General features: G+C 40.4%; 1 protein-coding gene across 1 annotated transcript in view; it reads right to left on the bottom strand.

Annotated features, from left to right (window-relative positions):
• Nucleotides 1-20,059: 20,059 nt before the first annotated feature.
• Nucleotides 20,060-22,190, bottom strand: part of LOC139219238 (regulator of G-protein signaling 3-like) — a 45,340-nt gene continuing 43,209 nt past the window's right edge. Inside the window, exon 11 of the mRNA XM_070851047.1 lies at nucleotides 20,060-21,805. Within this exon, the coding sequence (XP_070707148.1) occupies nucleotides 21,247-21,805 (559 nt within the window). The 3' untranslated portion in view covers nucleotides 20,060-21,246. The remainder of the gene's footprint in view (nucleotides 21,806-22,190) is intronic.

The raw sequence follows: 22,190 nt of genomic DNA, 5'->3' as shown, positions 1-22,190 counted from the left end.
GGGGTCTTCACGGAATGAACGTTACTTCTGGTTTCAATATCAAAGTAAGTACGTATAAGATACCAAACTCAAGGCTGCAAAACATCAGTCCATAAACCAATGGGTGACGTCACTGTGGCTTTTATACAACCTGCAGCTGATGGATGGCCAAAAAAGTAATTCCTGAGCCTGGGAGTCTATATAATTGAAGGCCAGTGCACACTATAACAGCACTGCACACTATAGTGCAAATCTAATAAATAAAAAAACATTAAAAATAGTCCATGGCTTCGAGTTGCTATCATATATTGCGCCGTACAAAGAAATGCATGTTTTATATTTCACAAAAAAAACATAGGAGGTAATTTCCTCTCATCACAGTGGTTTTTCCACACTCTTATCTATTTCTGGTTTGTTTTCCTGGTTTCCAGCTCAGAGTTTTTCTGTGGTTTCCCTTGACATAGCACCCATGAAAAAAGCATGTAAACTGGATTCCTTAGCCTGAGGTCCTTCCCAAAGCCACCAGAGAGGATGATAAGCACATGACAGGGCCTCGGGGTAGTTTTCTGAAATGATGTACTGTTTACAGAGTTTTGTGTTAGTTTTTGCATCTTTTTTTAGCAACAGTAGTTATGCTTGTTTTCTTTCGTCATGATCATTACCCTGTGAGCAACTTCATTGACCATTTGTCTTTTTTTTTTTTGCCTTTTCACATGATTGTTTTGATTGTATTCAGGTCAATGAAAATTTTTTTACATTCAATGGGATTTTGATATTTGGCTAGGCATATGCACGATAAATACATCACTGATCATCATATAAATTTAATGGCCATGAATTTGAATTTTTCATTGTAAAAATCACTGTTAAATGCTGCTCGTACGCACATACCTATGAAAATGAGAGGTCAATTAGTAATTTGGAAAATGATGGAACAGGGAGAGCAATTCAGCACAGCTCAGGAGAATACATTCATCACTGAAACCAATGTTGCTGGGTATGGTGTTGGTGGTTGATGATCACAATGCAAGCAAATTGCTTAGATGGAGGTCTTTAAGTGATTATACGTCGATGTGTTGCCAATGTCACTGCAGTCCTGCCAGTCTGTGCTGGAATATTGAATCAGAAAAAAATAAAAGTACGCTTTAAATTGTGGCTCGGTTCAATAAGACCCCTGAGAGACTGGCCCTGCCCTGACCATGTTATGAATGGCTACCATAAAGAAGGTATTTTTGCTGACAAGAGCCCCTGGGTACATATCATTCACATCCTACCTTCAGACTGCAAGTGAAAGCCTGTATGTCATGCGGTCCATGATGCGCCTAAAAAGAACGGGGCAATGCATATATATACAGAGCTGCATAAAAAGACACTCTGTTCTGGACATGCAACATATAGCAGACACACAGTGAGTCTTTACGTCAAGTAATCTAATCAAAACTGCACAACTATTTACTATGTCCACAAACATCACATGAACGTCACCCTGCGCAGAATAAACCAAGAATGCTGTGACCTTTTACAGTACACACATCTTGCAAAATCCTATTTGTATGCACAACTCTGTGCTTTGTTAGTCTGATCACAGAGCTCCCTTGCTGTTCAACGGCCTGCACGCAAGCCATCATACTGTGATTTCACCTACTTTGGCGCTCATCTCCTCTCAATCACCACATTCCCTCCACGGTTTCAAGTGTACAAAACCAATTACTGCAAAGTCCGAATGAAATATGATTTGTATGCATGGTTCAAGGTTGAGATGGTTATAACAAATGAAGAAGTGCAAATCTGGTAATATAAATATATGCAGACTATGTTAAGATATGGTAAGTAGTTGTAGTCATTGTTGCTGCTGTGCTTTGCTAAGTGGAGATTATTCGTGATTTCATGGTCATTAGTGACAACTACATTGTGCCAATTAGATACTAATAGCTACAGTGGCAATTTAGGGGAAATGGTGGTGAATGAGTGACCATGCACTTAATGGAATTCTCAGCTTTCATTTGTGGAATCTTCACACACACCAGCCTGCATTACCAGAACCACATTTCCCACAGTCTGCCACACCAGGAACAGCACAGTTAAACATACGATGTAATGAAACTGTCCTCATAGTCACCTCAGTCACCACATAGTCCAATGCAAAGTTGCATCACCATCAAAGTCACATGGCTGTTCTATTTGAGACAACACAAACAATTCTTGTAATCGCAACCAAGCTCTAAATCTATTAGGTTGTGCAAACAGTATAATAAGTTAATTGTTCTCTAACTTCATGCAAGCGGTTACCTATGTAACTTACTCAAGACTGTGAAAAGTTACATTTAAGTCAGAGAAAGTAGCAATAAAAAAAACTGTATATTTCCTATGCTTGCCAAATTTTCAAAAAAAAAAAAAAAAAAGGCACAATTTCTGTTCTTTTATGCGGTTCAGCTACACACAGAGAATAATACAAATCTCCCTCTCTAAACCTTTTCATCTACTCCCTGAGCAGTCCCATCAATCACTAGCACTTACATCTCCAGAGTCAGACAGCAGGTGCTTCTGAAGAGAGCTTGCCTCCCTGGTGAACCTCTTCTTAGGCCCGACCCGGTCGGCCAAGTTGCCCATGATGACTCTGTGATGACCCTGATGCACTCCGCTGGTCAATAATCTCATGCAGTCTCTCTCTGCTTTCCCTCTGTATTCTTCATTTACCTACACAGCGCTTTCTTGCTTCCTCTCCTCCTGCGTCACTGACACACTTACACACACCCGACACACACTTGACTTTCCAGAGACAGAGCTGCCAACCACCCCCCTCTTACACACACACATGCGCACACACACACACACACGCACACACACGCACACATGAACATATACACACACATACTTTCCTTAAATCTGGGTTAGATCAGTTCCGTTTTCAGCAACTGCTAAAATAGGATGACCTCCAGTGATGGAGGGAGAAGGGCAGGAGTAGACAAACGGAGGAGAGAGGACTGTGATGGTGTCAGAAATGGAGGAGAAGACTGAAACTGTATAATTGCTCTTAACTTCCAAACTAACGGAGAGCTTGGCTTACTTCTGTAGAATGAAAATTCTATTTCATCTCAATTTATGCTAAAAAAAAAATCTATTGTGGAAAGAAACAGTTTCAAAGATGGATGCCTCCTTTAAAATGAGCACACAACACGGTGGACGGCAGAAAATCTTGAAGAAATTCACATGGATGAGACATGATTTTGACATGATTCGCGGAGAGGTCTGCTGCATGATGATGAGTGAGTCAGTCGGGAATAAATTCATACGGTGATATGTAGGAGTCCCATATGTTAATGTGTGGTCTCTTGTGAATCAGTGCAAATTTACAATTTCGGTCTACTTGACTTTGGGTTTGTGTCTGCATCTGTGCATGTCTTAATGTATTTATATACATACAGCGTATGTTCTGCGAAGAACATTCTTTTTCGTATTTAGTAAACCACCACATGTTATGTTATCCATAGAAGTATAAATATAAGATAAATACAGTGTACTTTTAGGCATGTCCAGCTTTTTCTGTGACTAGATATGACCTCAGATTTCAGGTATAGACTCACTCATGTAACATACAGAGAAGCAAACATGCATTTACCCTACAGATAAACTGGTATGGAATGGGTAATATGCCTACTAATCACCTCTAAAGCAATATGTCAAATAAAGATGAGTATTATGTTCAACACACTGGTTAGTTTAGTTTTCATTATGGGTAAAACGTATAAGTCTTCCAGGCAAATGCTTGACTAAAAACATGCAGTGAGCAAGAAGATGGTGTCCTAAATCTCTCTCTCTCTCTCTCTCTTTGTATGTGTTTATGTGTGTGACCTTTGCTCAGACAGGCCAGAAAGAGCAATTCAATTTGAGTCTATCACATAATACACATCTCCCGTTTGAGTAAGCATAAACAAGCACACACACAGCAGCAGTGAGGGTCACGGTCACTCAGACACTTCAAACATATGTTCTCTGATCCGGAGAGCTTAGTCGTCTAGCTACTCAAGTAGCCATTCTCTACCAGTCTCTTTTGATATCCTTCCCTCTCTCCCTCCACCTCACATGTTCCTCCACTCCATACACCAGGAGGACCAGAAGGTCAACCACTCTGTAAAGACTCTGTCATCGCTTAAAGGTAAATTAGCGCTACAGCGGTTTTGGCGGCTGATCATTCGAACCTGACTGTAGCTGAATTAGGGAGGAGAGGAGAGGAGAAGAGAAGAGAAGAGAAGAGAAGAGAGTGCCTCCAATTATTGTTTGTTAATTTATCAGCATATTTTGGTGGTTTAAGACAAATCACTGATATAGACATAAAAGTATGTTTTAAAACAGCTATGAGAGACAAGAGCCATAGTGAGAGCGAACGGAATGCTGTGTTTCACTGCGGGTACTGTTTGCTCCCTGAGGTATGAAATGAACTGCTGACAGGTGTATCAACTATAATAGATGACGGCACATTTTGTGTAGGTGTGTGTGCGACTGTGCAGGGGGCACCTGACAGGACGGGTGGACAAATGAGTCTGACGGGAATATAGAGAGAGAGGCTGAGCCGAGTAAATCTTAACTGGACACAGGCGCGCACAATCTCATCACCGCTCCTCTGTCTTTCTGCCATATATGCTGCACTAGTTTGGTATTTTGAGGGCATCCGTGCAAGGCTTCCTCATCTGAGTGCTTTGCTAGAGAATCAATAGGCCTCTTCAAGCCTAAGGTGTCAAACTGTCGGCGAACCCCGCAGCTATGAGTGTGATCGGTAAATGTGAGATTCATTTGTTTACGTGTGGCATTTTTAAGATATCTGTTAAACTACAAGGAAGCTACAGAGAAAGAAAACCCAGAAAAAACAGAGGCGATAACTGTGCTACATAAACGATTCGTTTAAAAAAAAAAAAACGGTACAACATTGGAGAGAGAAGAAATATGATAACACAATGCACAGCGCAGCACAAAAGTTGCTGCACCCCATGAGCGGATGCAACCATTCTAGTAGACCTGTTTAATGTGTAGAAAATGTATAAAATCCAAAATCTGCCTTCTCACTCAAACTCTCTCTCTCTTGCTCTCATGCCGTCTTACGTAAGAGTTTCTATTTATATATGTTGCCTAATTGGATAGACTGAATAATATTGGAGCCTTTTCCTTCCTCTTTTCCAGCCTGTGGGACAGATAACAGACCCCTCTCGTTCTGTCTGGAATTTATGAAAAAAGGCCCTTTAAAAGATTCATAAGCTGCTAATGAGGTTATGCAGCACATTTCAAAGCAAAAAAAAATAGTGTGACGATAAATGTGCGTGCGCACATATGCCGTTGGGGTTTATATAGTTGCTCAGCGAAAAGATTATCCATATGAGCAGACATATGCAGCCGCAACAAATTGCAGGTGAGTCATAGTGGCTGACTGGATTTTTTTTTTTAAAAAAAGGAAATAGTCCAATTTAGCTCTCCAGCCTCTGCAGCTTTATATATTTTAACACTTCTGTAACATTTAATCTTCGGTTTAATGAAGTGTTGAAAAGCTCCAGTTTTATAAAAATGGTTTCCCAAAGACCGAAAACACGGATTGTCTTTTAAGAAATGAATGAGCCATCTTCTATAGACTTACAGGATATGTATTTTGAGCAAACTGGACGGTTCATGATTGCAGCTTTCATTGTCAAGTATCAATGAGGCTACAGAACAGTATTTGCCCTGATATCTACTTGATTTATATAACTACCACTGCTGAAGTGCCGTAGATGCTTGGGCTAAACTTTGGGAGCTGTTGTTGCGCAAAATAAAACAAATGTGCGTGGACAGTGGATTTCTTCCTCCATCAAAGCAATTTTGGACAAATTATTATTTATTTTTTGATAAAAATGCTAACTTACTCTTTAAAGAACCAAAAATTCAGCCTGTTCATTTCAGACAGTTTAAAGCATTTGTGTCAGTAGCCTGTATTTCAAGATCAGGGCTGGGTTCCATTTCAGATCAGGTCTCTCAATCTTAGTAAAAAGAGGAATTTAGAAAACAGAAGCAGCTTCTTATGTTCAGTCCGGTGCTAACTGACACTTTCGCTAATTAACATTCGTCAAATTTGGCACAAGAAGTGTGAGCAAAATAGTTAAGTAGGCACTGTACGTTCCTCATCTCACTTTCAGGCTGTAGCTACTGGTTGCCAATATTAATCAGTTAAAATAAACACTGAGCTATTGAAAGTTAAACTCTATTTGGTAAAAGATTCCAAAAGATTCAGATTCTATAAGTGGGCTAAAGTGGGATAAAACACTGTTGAACTCCTACCCTACTCTTTGCCACACATAGTACACGAACCATGTATCTACTGTACATGACTGCCTGTCGCAAGCCGCAAGCAAAAAGTGCTTCTAAAATAAGTTGCTGACCCTGCCTTTAAGCAGTTTGCAGCACACTTTCATGCTCAGCTAGATGACATGTTTCACATCTGGATAAATCCATCTGGAGGTGTTGCTGGTGAGGGCTTTAGACACAGAACATAGTGAAACATTTAATGTAAATTTTTTTCTTACATGTCTTCTACACATTAACATAATGAGTTTGGGGTAAAAATGAGCGAGGCGGCTCCAGAGAGATCGCGGCTGGCTGTTACATCTGGATACAAACATCATCTTGAGATTTGTGTGCAAGATGAGGAAAGGGACGATGCACACTTCCTGAGTTTTAAAAAAGATGCAATCAAATGGGCATGGAAAGCAATAGTGGAGAGGCAGGGGCAGACGAAGAGTCAGAGAGGGGATGATCGGCTACCACCACCTGCAAACATGCTCATTAACTACAGCAGAGCTGCCAGGAGAAAAGAACATTTCAAGGCAGGAAAACAGGCTCCAAAACTATCAAATCCTATCACAGTATCTGTCAGATAACTATCACTTCCTCCTTGTTTCTGCTTTCTTCCACTTTCATGCTTCCTGTCTCCTCCCTCCTGCTCTGTTTTAGTGCAAATGATTTGGATTTCATATCTGAACGCTGCAGTCTAAACATTGTAAGGGCTACTGGGAGGGCAGACAGTGATGCAGAGCCCCACTGATATTTTGAGTAAAACTAATTATGTAGAGCTGCACTGAAGTAAGGAATTGACCTAGATGGAAATTTCAGTCCCAAAAAACGGAAAGAGAGAATTGTGATTTTGCAACAGAAGACTTCACAGAATTAATGCCTAATTTACATATCAAACAACGTTTTGGTAGATATCATGTTCTATTGGTTTTGACATCTTAAAGGCTGCGTCTTAAAGTGTTTTTGCTGTTCGTGAACTGCTGGTGAAGAGGAGAATATTAGCCTTTCAACCGCCATTTCAGTTACAAAGTGTAGCAAAACTGATCAGCATAGCAATTAAATATTAATAATTGTGCCTTTTCCTTTTATCTTCTTAACTATGACTGTCTGAACAATACAAATCCCAATGTAAATAGATAGGTGCATCATATTTGAACCTATTTATATTGTTTAACACTGAATACTACTATCCCTGGGCGCCATAGTTTTGTTTCTTACTTTTCAGTCGAAAAGTAGTACAATTTATGCGCCAAACCCAAATGTTTTAAACCATAAAAAGGATTGATGATGCAACAAGGTCCTTAAAAAAAATCTTTGCAATACGTGTTGTGATATCAAAAACTAATGCATGTTGTTTGTGTGACAGAAACAGGTCTGAGATGGAGTCAGTACTGCGACGCACAGAGAAAAGACATTCTCATTAGAGCTTTCTGCTAATCCTTGTGTTTTCCCTGTAATGTGATTTCCACCAGAGTCAATTGTCCCTCTGGCTCTCGGACAAAATAGGCTGTTCACATTAACCCTTCTCTTTCAAACAGACACAAACATACAAAATGCATTCTCTTACCTCGGTCATGTGAATCAGGTAGAATCTCAGCTCTTCAGCATAATCTGTAAGACAAAGCAACGAAGAGATTCATTTTAATTCTTCCTCCCCTCTGACAGTTAGCCAATTGTCTTTCCCCTGTTTCATTTTCACTCACCACCTTCCTGCGTTATTGTGCTTAAAGTAGCATTTGTTATTTCCGATTATGATTTAGTTGAAATATTTTTACTGATGGCTTACACTTTAGGTCAGCCTCATAGACATCCACCCATTATTGACAAAAGCAGAGCTCTGTGAAACAGGCCTGTGTGGCTGGAGTTAAGACAGATGGTTTTAATTGAGTGACCCCCCTCCCCGACACACACACACTCAACCATACACCCGTACAATCTATTGTATATATGTTGTGGTGACAACATAGATATACCTGACAATGAGTAATGGTTTGGCCCTGTGGTGAGATTTAAAATGATTAAATGAGCTAGAAAGACAGAGGTCATTCATTCAAACCTACATACCATTCTCTATCCTTCCTTTTATCGTACATTGGTAGAGAAGAGCATCTATCTGTCCGTCTGTCTATCTATCATCTATGTAAGTCCATAAAAATGTGGATTTCCAGTTAGAAGAGAACAGACAGAAATCTGTCATGTGAAATAACCAAAAGTGTTTCAACTTTTGCAGACAGCTGTGAGCTCATGCAGGACTTGATCGCTCACAGCGAGAGGCTGATTGGGAAAATAAGTTTTCGATCCTGCTGCAACTCTGAAAGTCTGATTGGGCAAACTACAAAGACCAATTTAAATCACATCGTGTTAGTTGATACAGTAGTTAAATATCTACGGTAGAGCATTCAGATACTATAATAAATATCTACGGTAGAGCATTCAGATACTGACTAAATCTATTAAGGCTGTTAGGGTTGCTGGTCCCTGATTGCACTGGATGCAGTGTTAGGGTCAGGTTAGGCTGCCAGTATGCTTCCATAGAAGTGCTTGTCAGATGGTCAAATAGCATTGGAACCCCCCCCACACACACCCCTCCTGCCGTGAAAGTAAAGCAGGGTTTGAACTTGCAAGAGAGTAAATGTGCAACAATATCTTGTCTCCCACTTCTCTACTGTACGATGGCCTGCTTTTCACTTTGCCTTAGGATGTGGCTGCTATAAACACTTTTGAATTCTTTCAAGGTCAAACCGCATGTCGTACAAAATGGTTTTTTTTTCCTAAAATAACTCAACCCTTGTGCGCGAGTTCCTTCAAATGCAATGAAATAATTGATGTTGTGTCTGTTATCTTTAAGTCTTCACCCTCGTCCCTTCTTCATTTACTGAATCGAGACTCCCCAGGCCCAGTCTCATGACAAAGGTAGCCTTCTTGGCCAGCGTGGTGATCCTGTAAGCTTCATCAGCCTTGGCTGTGGCTCAACAGCACAGCAAAGAAGAGTGTACTGCTAAATAGACATGGAGAAAACACCTGTCGGACACATTAAAGGACCTCTTCAGGGAGTAACACGGTCTGCTTTTTTCTTTTCTTTTATAGAATGTGTCTTACCCCCTCAAGAGCATGTATGAATCCAGCCTGTACCTCTTCATCGTGAATGCTGACAGCAGACAAGCAGCTCTGGGGCTGGTCCCAGCTGTATTCTATGAATGTCTCCCTGAGGTTTGTAAACGAATGCAGCCCACAGTTTGAACAGAAGAGAGACCAACGCTACGTTAAGTACGTTTGGTGGTCATGATTAGGGTTTAGTGTAGAAACAGGGCCATTTGAAGTGCTCCATTTTACCAGTTTATAAAAAATGTGTTCCTTTTGACCAACAGCAGAGGTCACTGTTGGATATCTTATGTTGTCATACCCCCATTGAGCGCTGTCACAAAGCCTATTACTGTATAAGATGCACAATGAGGTTGTGTGAAAACCTTGTAATGCACATATTTTACCATGTCAATACTCTTAGTCTAAATTAATGACTGGTACTATTATCTATGGGTTGAGAAAAATAACAAAACCAATTCCATACTTAAAAGATACTGACATATTTGTTGTAACCTCAGATGTAAGTGATTTCGCCTGACAGCAGTGACCTACTGATATGTCAAGGGTGCAGTAATTTCAGCGATTTGCTGTCACTGAAATTCACTTCCTATTCCACTGAAGGACAACACAGAAAAGAGAAGAAAAAGCATGTTTGCATAAATCTTATATTATTGATTGAGCTCTCCCTTATTTCATATCACAGATTTGACTGTTAAGTCTTTTTTTTACCTGTAACAAAGGTGCAGAAGTTGTCAGAAGGATCAAGAATCAAGCAGATAGCCTGGTGGATCTTACTCTGATTAGAATGCTGATTTTGTTTGAATTGACCGATGGTGAGTTTGGTTTTATGTGTGTTTAATGCCACTCTCAGTGGTTCCCACGCTCCTCAGACTAGTATCGGTGACAGGAACACCGGAAAGCCCTTGTATTGAACTTGTACTGTGTCATTACACGCACACACACATGCACGCACGCAAACACACCCTAGCTGAAACAAACACAATCCCCCGGCGCCTCCTTCCTGAGTGACGCTGTCGAAGCGAAATAACAATGACAGGCAGCAGGGTGGAGATGTGTGTCTGTCTGTGCGTGTCCATGTGTGTGTGTCCGTGTGTGTGTGGGTGTGAGTGTGTGTCCTCTCAGACATGCAAACCCTACTGAATCCCCACCCTGGTGATCTCCAATTGTTTGGGTGAAGGGTAGAGCAGCTCAGGCCACTCTGTATCAGGCCGCTATGTTTTGAATTCAGAAATACTTGTGCAGAAGTATTAACTGGATGTTCCTCTCAACCCAATTCTTCACTGTGTCAGCCTTAGCTGCAAAATGAATGGCTTTTTTCTTTTTCTTTTTTCCCATATATCTGTTGCGATTAATAACCCTTCAGCATTTGACATTTCTATGGATTCTTATTAGGCAAAATACATGTATCTGGCCCTACTGGTCCCAGTCTGACTCAGCAGATACGGTCTGCTTTCGAGCCACATATACTAATAATGCTGAACTTTGACAAAACCTTGTAAATATGTATGTGTAAGTACAGATTTAGTCATGTAGAAAATAAACCCTTTTCCACAATAAGACAGTCTATGAGGACAAAAACTTTGATGAAAGATCCAACGAATAAAAAGTAAGGAAAATGTGCAAGACAAATAATTAACACTAATTAATACAGTCTGCAGTCCAAAACTAGGCTCTCTCTCTCTCTCTTTGATAGAAGTTGATTTTAGCAGCTTAACCTGTTGTGTTAATAAGCAGCTTAGATTTCAGTAACATTACAATTCTGCCAGTAACTTTAGATGATCTTAAGAAGCCTTGTTGGGAACAGATTAATGAACAAAATGCATCCCAAGTCTCACTGGAAATTAAACAGGAAAGTGCAATAGGCAGGCATGCACTCCAATATTCGCAAAAATGACTAAAATGTTAATAAAACTAATATATATTTACATTAAAACATCAAGGGCTCTGGCACACATATCTCCTGCAATGGTGCAGCCTGGGAAATAAGGCTTTGTGAGGCTACACTGACACCTGTAGGCTTTATCTGTTGAGGGTCAGGTCCAGCCCTCAGCTAAAAGAATCAAATTTGAAACCAATCTGTGATCTCAGAGCCACAGTCGTGGCCCCCACCCATAATCACACTAACTCTGGTCACAATGCTTCCATTAAAGTCATTATTCTGGGAACGCACAATCCCCTCTCAACATCATCCCTTTAACACCTGTTATCCTGTTAAATCAATCCCATAATCCTGACCCCTCATGTTAAGTCATGTTTATTGTCACTCAGCTTTTGACACTCATGCACCACACATTATGGACTACATGACACTTGTCTAGTTTATATCCTGCTCCATGCTCAGCATCATAATCAACTGACCTGACACCCAGCATGACAGTCAGCTGGATGGGACAGTCACTCATCGTTGTGTCTTACCCATTGCACTCATCAATTTTCAGCATTATGGGTCTAAGTGTACCGCCTCTACCCTGGCCTTGTCCCAAGCATGACTACAAACTTTGCCCCCGTCTCCGTCTGCCACTGTAAACACAGATATTTACAGTGAGCCCTATTTATTTGACTTGCCTGGGCTCTGCGCGGCCCTGACGGCCAGACTATTCTCTCCGTAATGCTGGAGGAGATGGTTGTTTACACCAAGGTGAAATAAAAAGACAAAGCAACAGGAACTTGGTCAGCCTTTCCCTAAATATCCTGTGGTTAAGCTGAACTGAAAATATCACTGTAATCATAGTACTGTATGTGTTTATTTCTAGTTGTAGTAGTGTCATATTTCCCTTTTTATTCTGGACTGTAAAAGGTCAAACATTTTTTAACATGACAACATGCATTGAAAAAGGAGGTGCTGAATGAAAAACACACCACACTTACTGATGACAAAGACTGTGACACCTCTGACAGTCCTTTACTGACGGTGAAGAATTATTATTAGGAGTTCAGCAGGAGAAATTATTGTTGGTCCTAATTAAATCTGTGATCTTTTGATTCAGGACTGATTCAAGTGCCCTGATGTCTGCAAAGTCAGAAAGCAAATGATGAACCCCCCCTCTTGTCCTGCATGTTTGGCATTTACATAAAGTTTGACAGACAGACAGACAGGTGACAGGTGTGTTACATACCATCCTGGAGCCTCAGCTGTCGGAGGTACAGGGGACTCTGAAGGACGTTACACCTGCCTGGCTCATCTTCTCTTGTCACCAGCATCAGGTCACTGTACACAAACACTGTAACCTACAAGATCAGACGGTCGGGGATGGAGAGGGAGGATCGAAGAGAGAGGCACAGGTAGTTTAAAAAAGGATAAATCAGAAGAGGGGGTGAAGTTTCAAGGAAGACAAGGGGAGGAGAGAGAGGAAAAAGACTGACGTCGCAATCTGGTGAGAGGCACAAAACACAACCTAACACCATCAGTCTCACCTATAAAAAAGCCCCCCCCCCCACCTCCTAGCACAGGAAATGCTGTTGACACTTACATAATTATGGCCATAAACATACATCTACCCGCATCTTGCTTTTTAGCCATTGAATGTTACCCCTCTGCTTAATTTTGGAGCTTTTACTGTCTTTCCCTTAATTCTCTGTCTAACGCATTAAAATTGATATTCATCTATCACTGTCAAGTTTCTAATTAGGCTGTGTTCAAAAGCATGTCTACGCTATGGCCCAGAGTCTGCAGAAAACTATTATACTTATCTGCCATGTCTCATCTCAAGGAATTCACTGGCTTTTTAGTAATATCACTGTGAAACGGCGTATCCATTTCATTATACTGTGAGTCCTTGGAACAAAGCTCCTTTCATTCACTCAGTTATAGCACACAGAACGTTTATATGCAGTAGTACCTCAAACTCACTTTACTTTCATGAATGTCTGACAATACTTCTTGGCTTGAAATTCTGAAATTCATGGCTGGCTGTTATAACTTTCATTTGGATAATGTAATGTTTGCCTGCCTCGTCGCCTTGGTGAAACTGTATTTTACCACACTTCTTCCAAACTCAGGACATTTAGCTCATTTGTTGTACCCAAAGTCATCAATGATTAATTTATTGCTCATGTGGGAAAAAATGGTTAGATGTGTTTAATTAATGGTCCTGCAGTCCAAGCCTAATTACAGACAAACTCCCAAACTCGTCACACACAAACTTAAGATTTTTACTTGGGGGATCTGAGCAACATGTCATAATGACTGGCTTTATGCTTCTGTCGTGGTTAAGTGAGAGAAGTCAGGCCAGAGAAGTATTAAAATGAGAAAAAGAGAAGTAGAGAGAGTAGATAACAAAACAGCTTTGGTGTATCCTTATGAAAGTTGTTTATGCAAGTTTGTGCCTTCATGCAGCATGCAAGTAATGTAGATGGGCACTGTTTGAAGACAATGAGTTTGCTTTGGTGGCTTCCTCTGAAGGGTGAGATAGCAGAGGGGGTATTTCAAATGTAGCCAGTATGTGGTTAGTGTGTGTGTGTGGGTGGGTGGAAGAGGATGTAAGTAAGAGTGAAAAGAACAAGGACGAAGCATATGAGAGGAGAGCAGCAGACAGTTTTCACACATACACACACTAATACTGTTCAAACAAGCGCAAAAGGCTGCATAAACACTCAGTCTTTAAATCCCCACTCTGTCTCTCTCAGTGATCCTCACGCTTTTCATTTCAACAATTCTATGGTCATCCTGAAGTAGATACTAAGCTTGTCAAGTCACATAATGAACAATTCGTCTAACTGAGACCAATAAGTTTTAAATAATAACAGGATACATGTAAGTGAACATGGTCGTGTTTTGCATCTGAAAAGGCACAAATATGATATTTGAATAATTACTGTATGGATCCTGTTCCCGATATACCATTTTAAAATGTCAAATTAGCCACAGCTATCTCTAAATACTTCAATTAATGAATGATATTGTATTTTGTTTGGCTTTATATTCAACATAGAACATTTATTTCAAAAACAAAGATAATATCATATTTCAGACTCATCATTCCAAATTTGTGAAGCCTGTGTTAAGCAGCAATATCATAGCAGGCTCACGAAGCATCAGTGTGTGATTTATGACTTTGCTGAAAGTATATTTAGACCCTGATTTAATTACTTGGTAACTAGAAGTAAAATTAACTTGATCTTTCACATTAAGTTTATTAAGTATCCACATGACACTTAATATATCTGTTATAAATTAAATTAGTGCAATGTTGTGCTTAATATTTGTGTTCAGACATTATGATGAAAGTGGTGCCTGTTCAGCCAGATGAACAATAGAGTTTGTGTGTTTGCCTCCCGGGCAGACTTGCAAAACTCTGGTGAGGAAAGAGTAAAAGCTGGAACAACACAGACTGATCATTAAAAACAGCCTGCACAAAGCGGCACAGTGGAGAGAAACTCCCTCCTGACAAATACTGGCTGTTACATATTTGTTTTATGATTGACCCCAGAGTGAAGCCAGAATTACCTTCCATGCCAGCAGTCACTGCACTTGACTGCACCACACAGCAAAGATTATCTGACGGGGCAAATTAATGAACTGCAGCGAGAGCTTAATTCAATGAAACAATATTCTTTCTTCCTTCTTTTCAATTTCAGACTTCAGGCAGGATTCCCTCATTTGAAACACGGATTCCCTCAGCCTCACATTTCACAAACAAATCCACCTATCATTTAATTTTGAGTGTGAGTAACCATTTTTAAGGCCGTTGCATCTGGTGATGTGGATCATTGGCTGCAATTACTTCTTCCGGCAAAACATATAAGGAAAATGCAAGGCAACATGTACCTGCACGCTTGTCAGGATACAGTGATGCAAATATTTGCAAAGTAAATACCAAAAGATGAATCACTATTTGATACAGAATTTCTGTCACTCTTGGCACTCTTTTCCTTTTTAATCAATCATTTATTTTCCTTGACTGTTGGGGACTGAATAGTTCAAGAGTAGGTACAAATTCTTCAGAGATGTCCCAACATCTCTTCTATTCCTCCACTTGTCACGTTCCTCTCTCCTTGTTCCCCCTTTCTATATACAAGCATAACTCTCAAACAGGATTCAAATTGACGCAGTTTTGGGGTTTTCCTTAGATTAGTTTTAGATTAGATCCTGCATAAGCTTTTGGACGCTCCTTGATCAACAACAACAACAGAAAAACCAGTGCAGAATACTAAACTGAAGGAGGAGCTTTTTACACAAAGCAAACACGTAGCAAACACACACACACAAATGTTTGATATGTATTGAAATGACCATGCATGCTAGTACTCGCCTCACATGCACGTACAAAGATATACACTCATACTAACATCACGAACGCAATGATGCCACATACCTTGAGAGAGTGGTGCTTGCTTTCATGTAGTATCATCTCCTCAGATATGATAAGAGCTCGGCTGCACAGGTCAAGAGGCTGAGCAACAACAGATTACACAAACAGATAAGGACACAATATGGCTGGTCATAACTGAGAGGCTTATTCACTGATCTTCAGTGAGATATTTATCAGTGACTCGTATTATTCATTATTCTGTTTTCTGTCAAAATCATGAATATATCTTTAACGTTTCTAAAGATAAAAATCTAGAATATAATAGTACTTATGTTATGCATTAGTAGAATAAAACATGAGGTTGCAGTACCAAATCCATTTTCAAATCCAAACGATCTGCTGCAAACAACAAGCCTTTTCTTGACTGTGGGAAACACAGCTGAAACTGACTGTGAGGACAGAAAGTGAGCGACGACTTTGAAGCGCTGTGTGTGGTCTGTGTATGACAAGACACTCACACTTAAAATGAATTAGTGCATCTACGTGGGAGGAGGGGACTTCCTCTGAAGCCCATGGTGTGACAGAGGGCCAATTTAAATATGTGTGTACGTGTTACATTTACACAGTGTGTGAAGTAGGGTCAGAGTAACAGGAAAGCGTAAGCGTAAATGTCTAAATGAGCCCCGAGATGCCAACAGTATTTTAAAAGGTTGCAGTAGGTGCAAATATCAGAGGTATCTCATCTCACACTCATCATTCTTTGGTTATTTAATCACAAATTTCCATATTCATTATGACAACTGTAAATTGTATGCAGCAATGAGAGCATTTATTTTGCAATGACACATGACTTAACTTGCCTTTTCTTCACTAATTTGGGATATTCCACCTTTAGAAAAACACAATCTTTCATATTATGAGGATTTTGTATTCCATGCCTTAGAGATATATGTAGGACAGATCATTCAGAATATTAATTTCTTTTAAATTAGCTCTTCAATTTGATCAATGCAGATCCTACTTTTCTTGTAGCCTACTGCATCTTAAAGATAACTTAAGAAAATAACCATTCTATCTGCTCAGTTTGTAACACTGACCTCCTAGGTGCATTCTAACACACCACATTTTCCTGTTTCTCTGACTGTCAAGTGCTGTAGCCTAAAGGCAGAAATAAAAAAAACTAAAAAAAACAAACTGCATACGCAATGTGTTGTGTATGAAAATAGAGCCTTCATGACTTGCACTTTAGACACTGCTCAGACAGAAAGGTCAACATATTTCAAAACTCAAATGTCTATTTCCTTTTGACCTAAATGTGTTGGGGAAATCCATCATATCTGCAGTAGAACGATATCATCTACTGCATCATTATATATGGTTTTCCCTGTTTGACCCCAGAAGACTGTTTTTCAGAGTATGGTAGCCTAGTGGTCTCAGATGCATACCACGTAACCGCCAAAGTTCCCCAAAGCCCCTAACCCCTTCTTACTGCCTACTGATCCTACTAAAAAGGAAGACTGGCTTTAAAACTTACCTGCACAAAGATGGGGAAAATAAGGATCTTAGGTGCCACTTTGACATATCCATAGTTTGCATGTGGAGTGTGCGAGCGGACAATGGTACAGTTCTGGTAATTGGCAAAGTTGGCATTCTGCTGTTGGTAGTTGGGCACACCAGCATTAGTGGAGGTGGACGACGTCTTCGATGTCTTGGAATTGTTAGACCGGCGCAGGAAGCCAGTGCGACTGGAGAGACCCCCAACTCCTCCACCAGCGCCACCACCACCACCACCACCACCACCACTCGTGCTTCCAGAAAAACCACCCCCACCCTGGGGCTGTGGAACAGAGGCCTGCCGTGTGGGGTATAACCTGGCAGCTGTGGAGCAAAAAGAGGAAGGCGAAGCAGGTGAGGCAACAGACGCAGGTTATATAGACTTCCTAGAGACATGTATGGCGTGTCAGTGACCATGGTGTACTGTGATCACTGTCATTAAACTCATATTTTGAGAAAAATGCTTATTTGCTTTCATCCACGAGATGTTTAGCCGAGCTTAGTTTAGCATAGGGGGAAACAGCTAGCCTGGCTCTGTCGAACAGTAACTAAATCAACCTATCACCACCATCACAGCTCACTAATTAAAATGTTATATCTTTTTGGTTCGGTTAATCCATGGCTTTATATTTTGGGCAGATTTTGCTACTTTAGGATTAAACAAGACGTTTCCTCCTTTTTGCAAGGTGGAGAAAAAGCAATGAAGCATATTTCTTAAAATGTTGAGCTTTAAATTTCTCCAGACCCCTCCTCTATCTACACAAGATTAGCCGTGTAGTCATTAAATTTGGGGCTAAGAAAGTCAATCAATCTTTTGTGACCCTGATCTGAATAGTGTATTTCCTTTTCTTCTTGTTTATTGTGTTAACTTGACCAGATAACTGCAAGGACAAGATGATTATTTTTTACTTTGATTGCAGCTGGTGCACTATTGACTGACCATTAGATTACAGCAAGTATTGATAAAAAAGTTTTCTCAGGGTCACTCTGTCACCAAGGTAGAATCCTTTGCTCTGTTTGTGCCCTCCCTTACAATGCTCCATAGTGTTGGACAAGACAGAAGATACATATTTATTATTTTAAGCTGTTACATTGGCTACTAGCTGAAATTGTGTTCTTTTTTTCAGAATCACTAACAAAGCAGTAAAACGTTTGTGGGAGGTCATTCAGGAAAACAGGATTTAAACTGTGAGCATCACAGGCATTTTGCATTCACTGTATCTCCAAGGTCAGATTCATTTAGGAATATTGCAGGGTGCCAAGCGTTAAATGAATCTAATCATATTAATTAAAATAACAATAGCTTGAAATGTGAAGTCAAGAATTAAATGAACATTGGGCTACATCCAAAATAGTAATGGCACCAAAGCCAACTTAAACAAAGGCTTTCAGCCAAAATACCCAACAGAGTTCACTGTAGCCTTTAACAAAGCATTGCATGAGTATGAAAATAAAATCCTGTACATGTCTTACCTAATGTTCCCTGGTTGTCTTGGTAAACAGGTCTCAAGATCTGAAAGCAGAATAACATTAAATGACATTAATATTTAAGAGGCTTGTTTCAGCACAATGAAATTGACATCTAAACAACATCTAAACCAAAAGACATTAAACCCAATGACATAACATACAATATGTCAATGTTTCATTACAAAATGTAATTTTATCTGTCTATGATATTGATCATCAAGATATCTGGATAGGACGGGGGTTAACATGAGAAACACTGTATTAAATTATAAAATATCAAATTATATGATTTATTAAGCAAGCTGTCCTTTTAGCATATAATATGCTCCTCATTAAATACACTTATATGTTGCTATGTCCTGTGTTTATGTTTAGGGGTCAAGCTGGACATTATCATGTTTAGTTTTTTGCATGACACTGAATTTAGTGCTCAGGACTCAGCTCAGCCCATTTGAATTGCTCTAGACTCAGTGAGGCAGCGATGGTTCCTACGTGTCATCACAAATTACAGTCAAGTACGGGAGTAAAGACAGAAAACTGCCACCACATCACATGTTGTTCACATTCATTCAGTAGGTGAGCTACGAGTTGGAGAGTCACAAAATGTTTAAGGTATATCATTAGCATGCTTTTCTGCCATCACGAATATTTTCTGTAGTGCGGGCTTTCAAAGCTCTTTGTTTGTGAACTAGAGTATTGTGTCTGTGTGATATGTCACCAACATGACCCATTTCCACAGGGCTTTCAGTATATTTAGCCTGTGATGGCCACCACAGAATCTCACTAAATCCCTGCCTCCTTTTTTGTTTTGGATAAAAGTGGAGGCCGTTTAAAGGGGAATGTTTGTCCACTATGTTGCCATGCATTTCTATAATATTTCCAGGGGCTAACTGCAACACTTTCTTTCAATAATTTTGCACTACAATGTCCCTTATCTGAACTTCAACCAGATGAGCACTCACAGATGAAGATGGACACTACATGAGACACAGACAAACACATTCACACACAGCTCCAAGTTCCAGACAGACTTACTAGCAATCAAACACAGAGGAAGAGATAAGGAAATAAGACAATTTAACTATGTATAAATGAAAGGATTTTGTTAGTTTGACCAGTTTTGGATTGATTTGGACACTGTAGGCTGAACTTTGATTGCCAGCAGTGCTCCAGGGAAAGTCTCAAACACAACTTTAAGTCCAACATGTTGGTTAATGGGTTAGTATCGTATTGTTACAGTTGTGTTAGCTGAGGAATTCAGTTCAGTCTTTTGGATTTAATGAGTTTGCTTTATTTAGTTTTTGTGATCAAAGCTTTTACCTCATATACATGATGGCACTGGATGAAAAAAATAGTACATGCTGTATAAAATGTCATATTCATGTCATACTGTGCATGTACATGCATGTTAAACTGAAACTGAATATTGTGCATATTTGGAATATGTGAATTTTCATGAAATATGCATTAAAGTACTGTTTTTTTTTTAGTTCTTTGTCTTTTTTTAGATGTCTGAACTACGGAGCCTCATAGAAGACATGAGGCAAAAAAAATAAAGAAATTTGCATTCTCCCGTTTTGTGTTCTCTGTTATAACTTTTCATTCTGGCCAATATACTTCAGCAGATGAAAATATTCCCATATTTTCATACACATCCTACAGTAATGCGACAAAAGACGTGCAGGGGTGTACTGGCCATCTGGCACGCCAGGGCAAATCCCTTTGGCCCTCTGCTTCTGTGGCCCCCAGTGGACTGGGCAGCAGCTTTTGGTGTTGTTCTCTTTAAGGCTTCCTTTGTGTGCCTGGCATTTAGGGTGCCCGTGAGAACGTGCCGCGTGCGTGTTCATGGACCTCGGCACCACAGCTTCACAGGTACCAGTGGATGTACAATGTAGAGAACATGGGCTACATGTGAGGAGAAAGGATGTGTGCTTGGTGTTTGGAGCAGGTCGGTGAGGTCCAGAAACAAACACACAGCACACACTCTCATGCACACCCTAGATGACAGGCATGCAGAGGGGGCCTGTAAAGAGATGGACAGTGAGGCGGCAGCCCACCGGGGTTTGCCTCAGTATGCCAGATGGCCAGCACACCATTGCATGTCATTCTGAGCAAATGTAAATGTAGGTTATACATTACAGTAGGGTGTCCACAAAGACATGGCACTATTTCATCAAGTATATTGACCTCAGGGGAATGCACACATTTAGAATGAGAATGCAAACATTTCTCAGGGGAAGACAAAAGTATTAAATTTATTTTTCCATCTATATTTTTTTTCCCCTGTGTTTTTTTTTCTCCACCATGTTGCCTAAGGAGCTCCATACAGAACTGTACTTAGCTGGTATAATGTAATGAAAGAAATATTGCTAAAGCTTCACATAGTAAAGGCATACAATATATTATTAACAGCTACATATTATATGCTATTGTGTCCTCTTGTCTATGACAACATATCTACATAACACTGAACTGTATGTAGTGTATGCAGTGTGTTCAAAACATGTCTTAAAAAAAAAAATCATTGAAACGGCAGTAACCCAAATGGCCTAGACATACTGTATCTACAGTCCATCTATCTATCAGCACCGGGGATGTAAGGTAAGGAGACATATCTAGGATGAGCCACCATATGACCATGGTGAGGATGGGGAGGACGAAGGAGATGATGAAGATGCAGCCCACCACCAGTTTGCGGTACCTGGCTTCCAGGGTTGATGGGGGCCAGGATGATGTAGTTGTCCCCGTTGGATGCCTTCACCCTGGTGCCCTTGAGTGTGGCAGTGTGAGGGTGGTGGAGGTGTCGCGGTTTCCCATCCAGCTCCTCGGCCGACCCTCCCTGGGCCCCCCACCCCAGGGTCCCTACGCCAATGCCACTGCTATGTCCAGCTTCGGAGCCATTGACCAGCAGCCTGCGAGAAGCGGTGGCACGGTGGTGGGCTGGAAGAGGTGGAACAGCTGGGGGGGTTTTGCTGGTGCCGACGTCTGGTACACGCCTGCGAGTAGGGGGTGAGGGGGCATCATAGTTTGAGGTGGAGGGCTTGTAGGAGGGCCTGTGGATAAGGCCCTCAAAGTTGGGCTTAGCAGAGGGGCCTGTGCGCCACACCACCACGGTGATTTCATTAGAGCTGTTTCTACAATGAGAAAGACAATTATTGTTAATCATTGTATTTCCACATCTATCAGATAAGAAAGAAGAAGACAGAAAGAAATGTTATTATCAAAAATGAATTGAATAATGAAAGTACATATTCGAAGAACAGGGTATCAAACACTTAGCAATATAACTAAGGTTATGTTAATGATAAATCACTGACATCACACCAGATCATACAATAATTCCCACATCATCTTACTGTAAACTGAATTCTTATAGGCTGCAGGCCATGTCCACTCTCTAAAATGAATGATGTTTATACACCACAGGTCTTGTTCAGGCAATCATATACATCAGAATGGCTCAGACTTGTCTGTAGGTCAATCGTAATAGCAACATTAACTCCAAAAACCTCTCAATCT

Source organism: Pempheris klunzingeri, chromosome 19 (genome assembly GCF_042242105.1).
Source record: "Pempheris klunzingeri isolate RE-2024b chromosome 19, fPemKlu1.hap1, whole genome shotgun sequence".
NCBI classification, from domain to species: domain Eukaryota; kingdom Metazoa; phylum Chordata; class Actinopteri; order Acropomatiformes; family Pempheridae; genus Pempheris; species Pempheris klunzingeri.
This window is presented reverse-complemented; position numbering and strand designations above follow the sequence as displayed.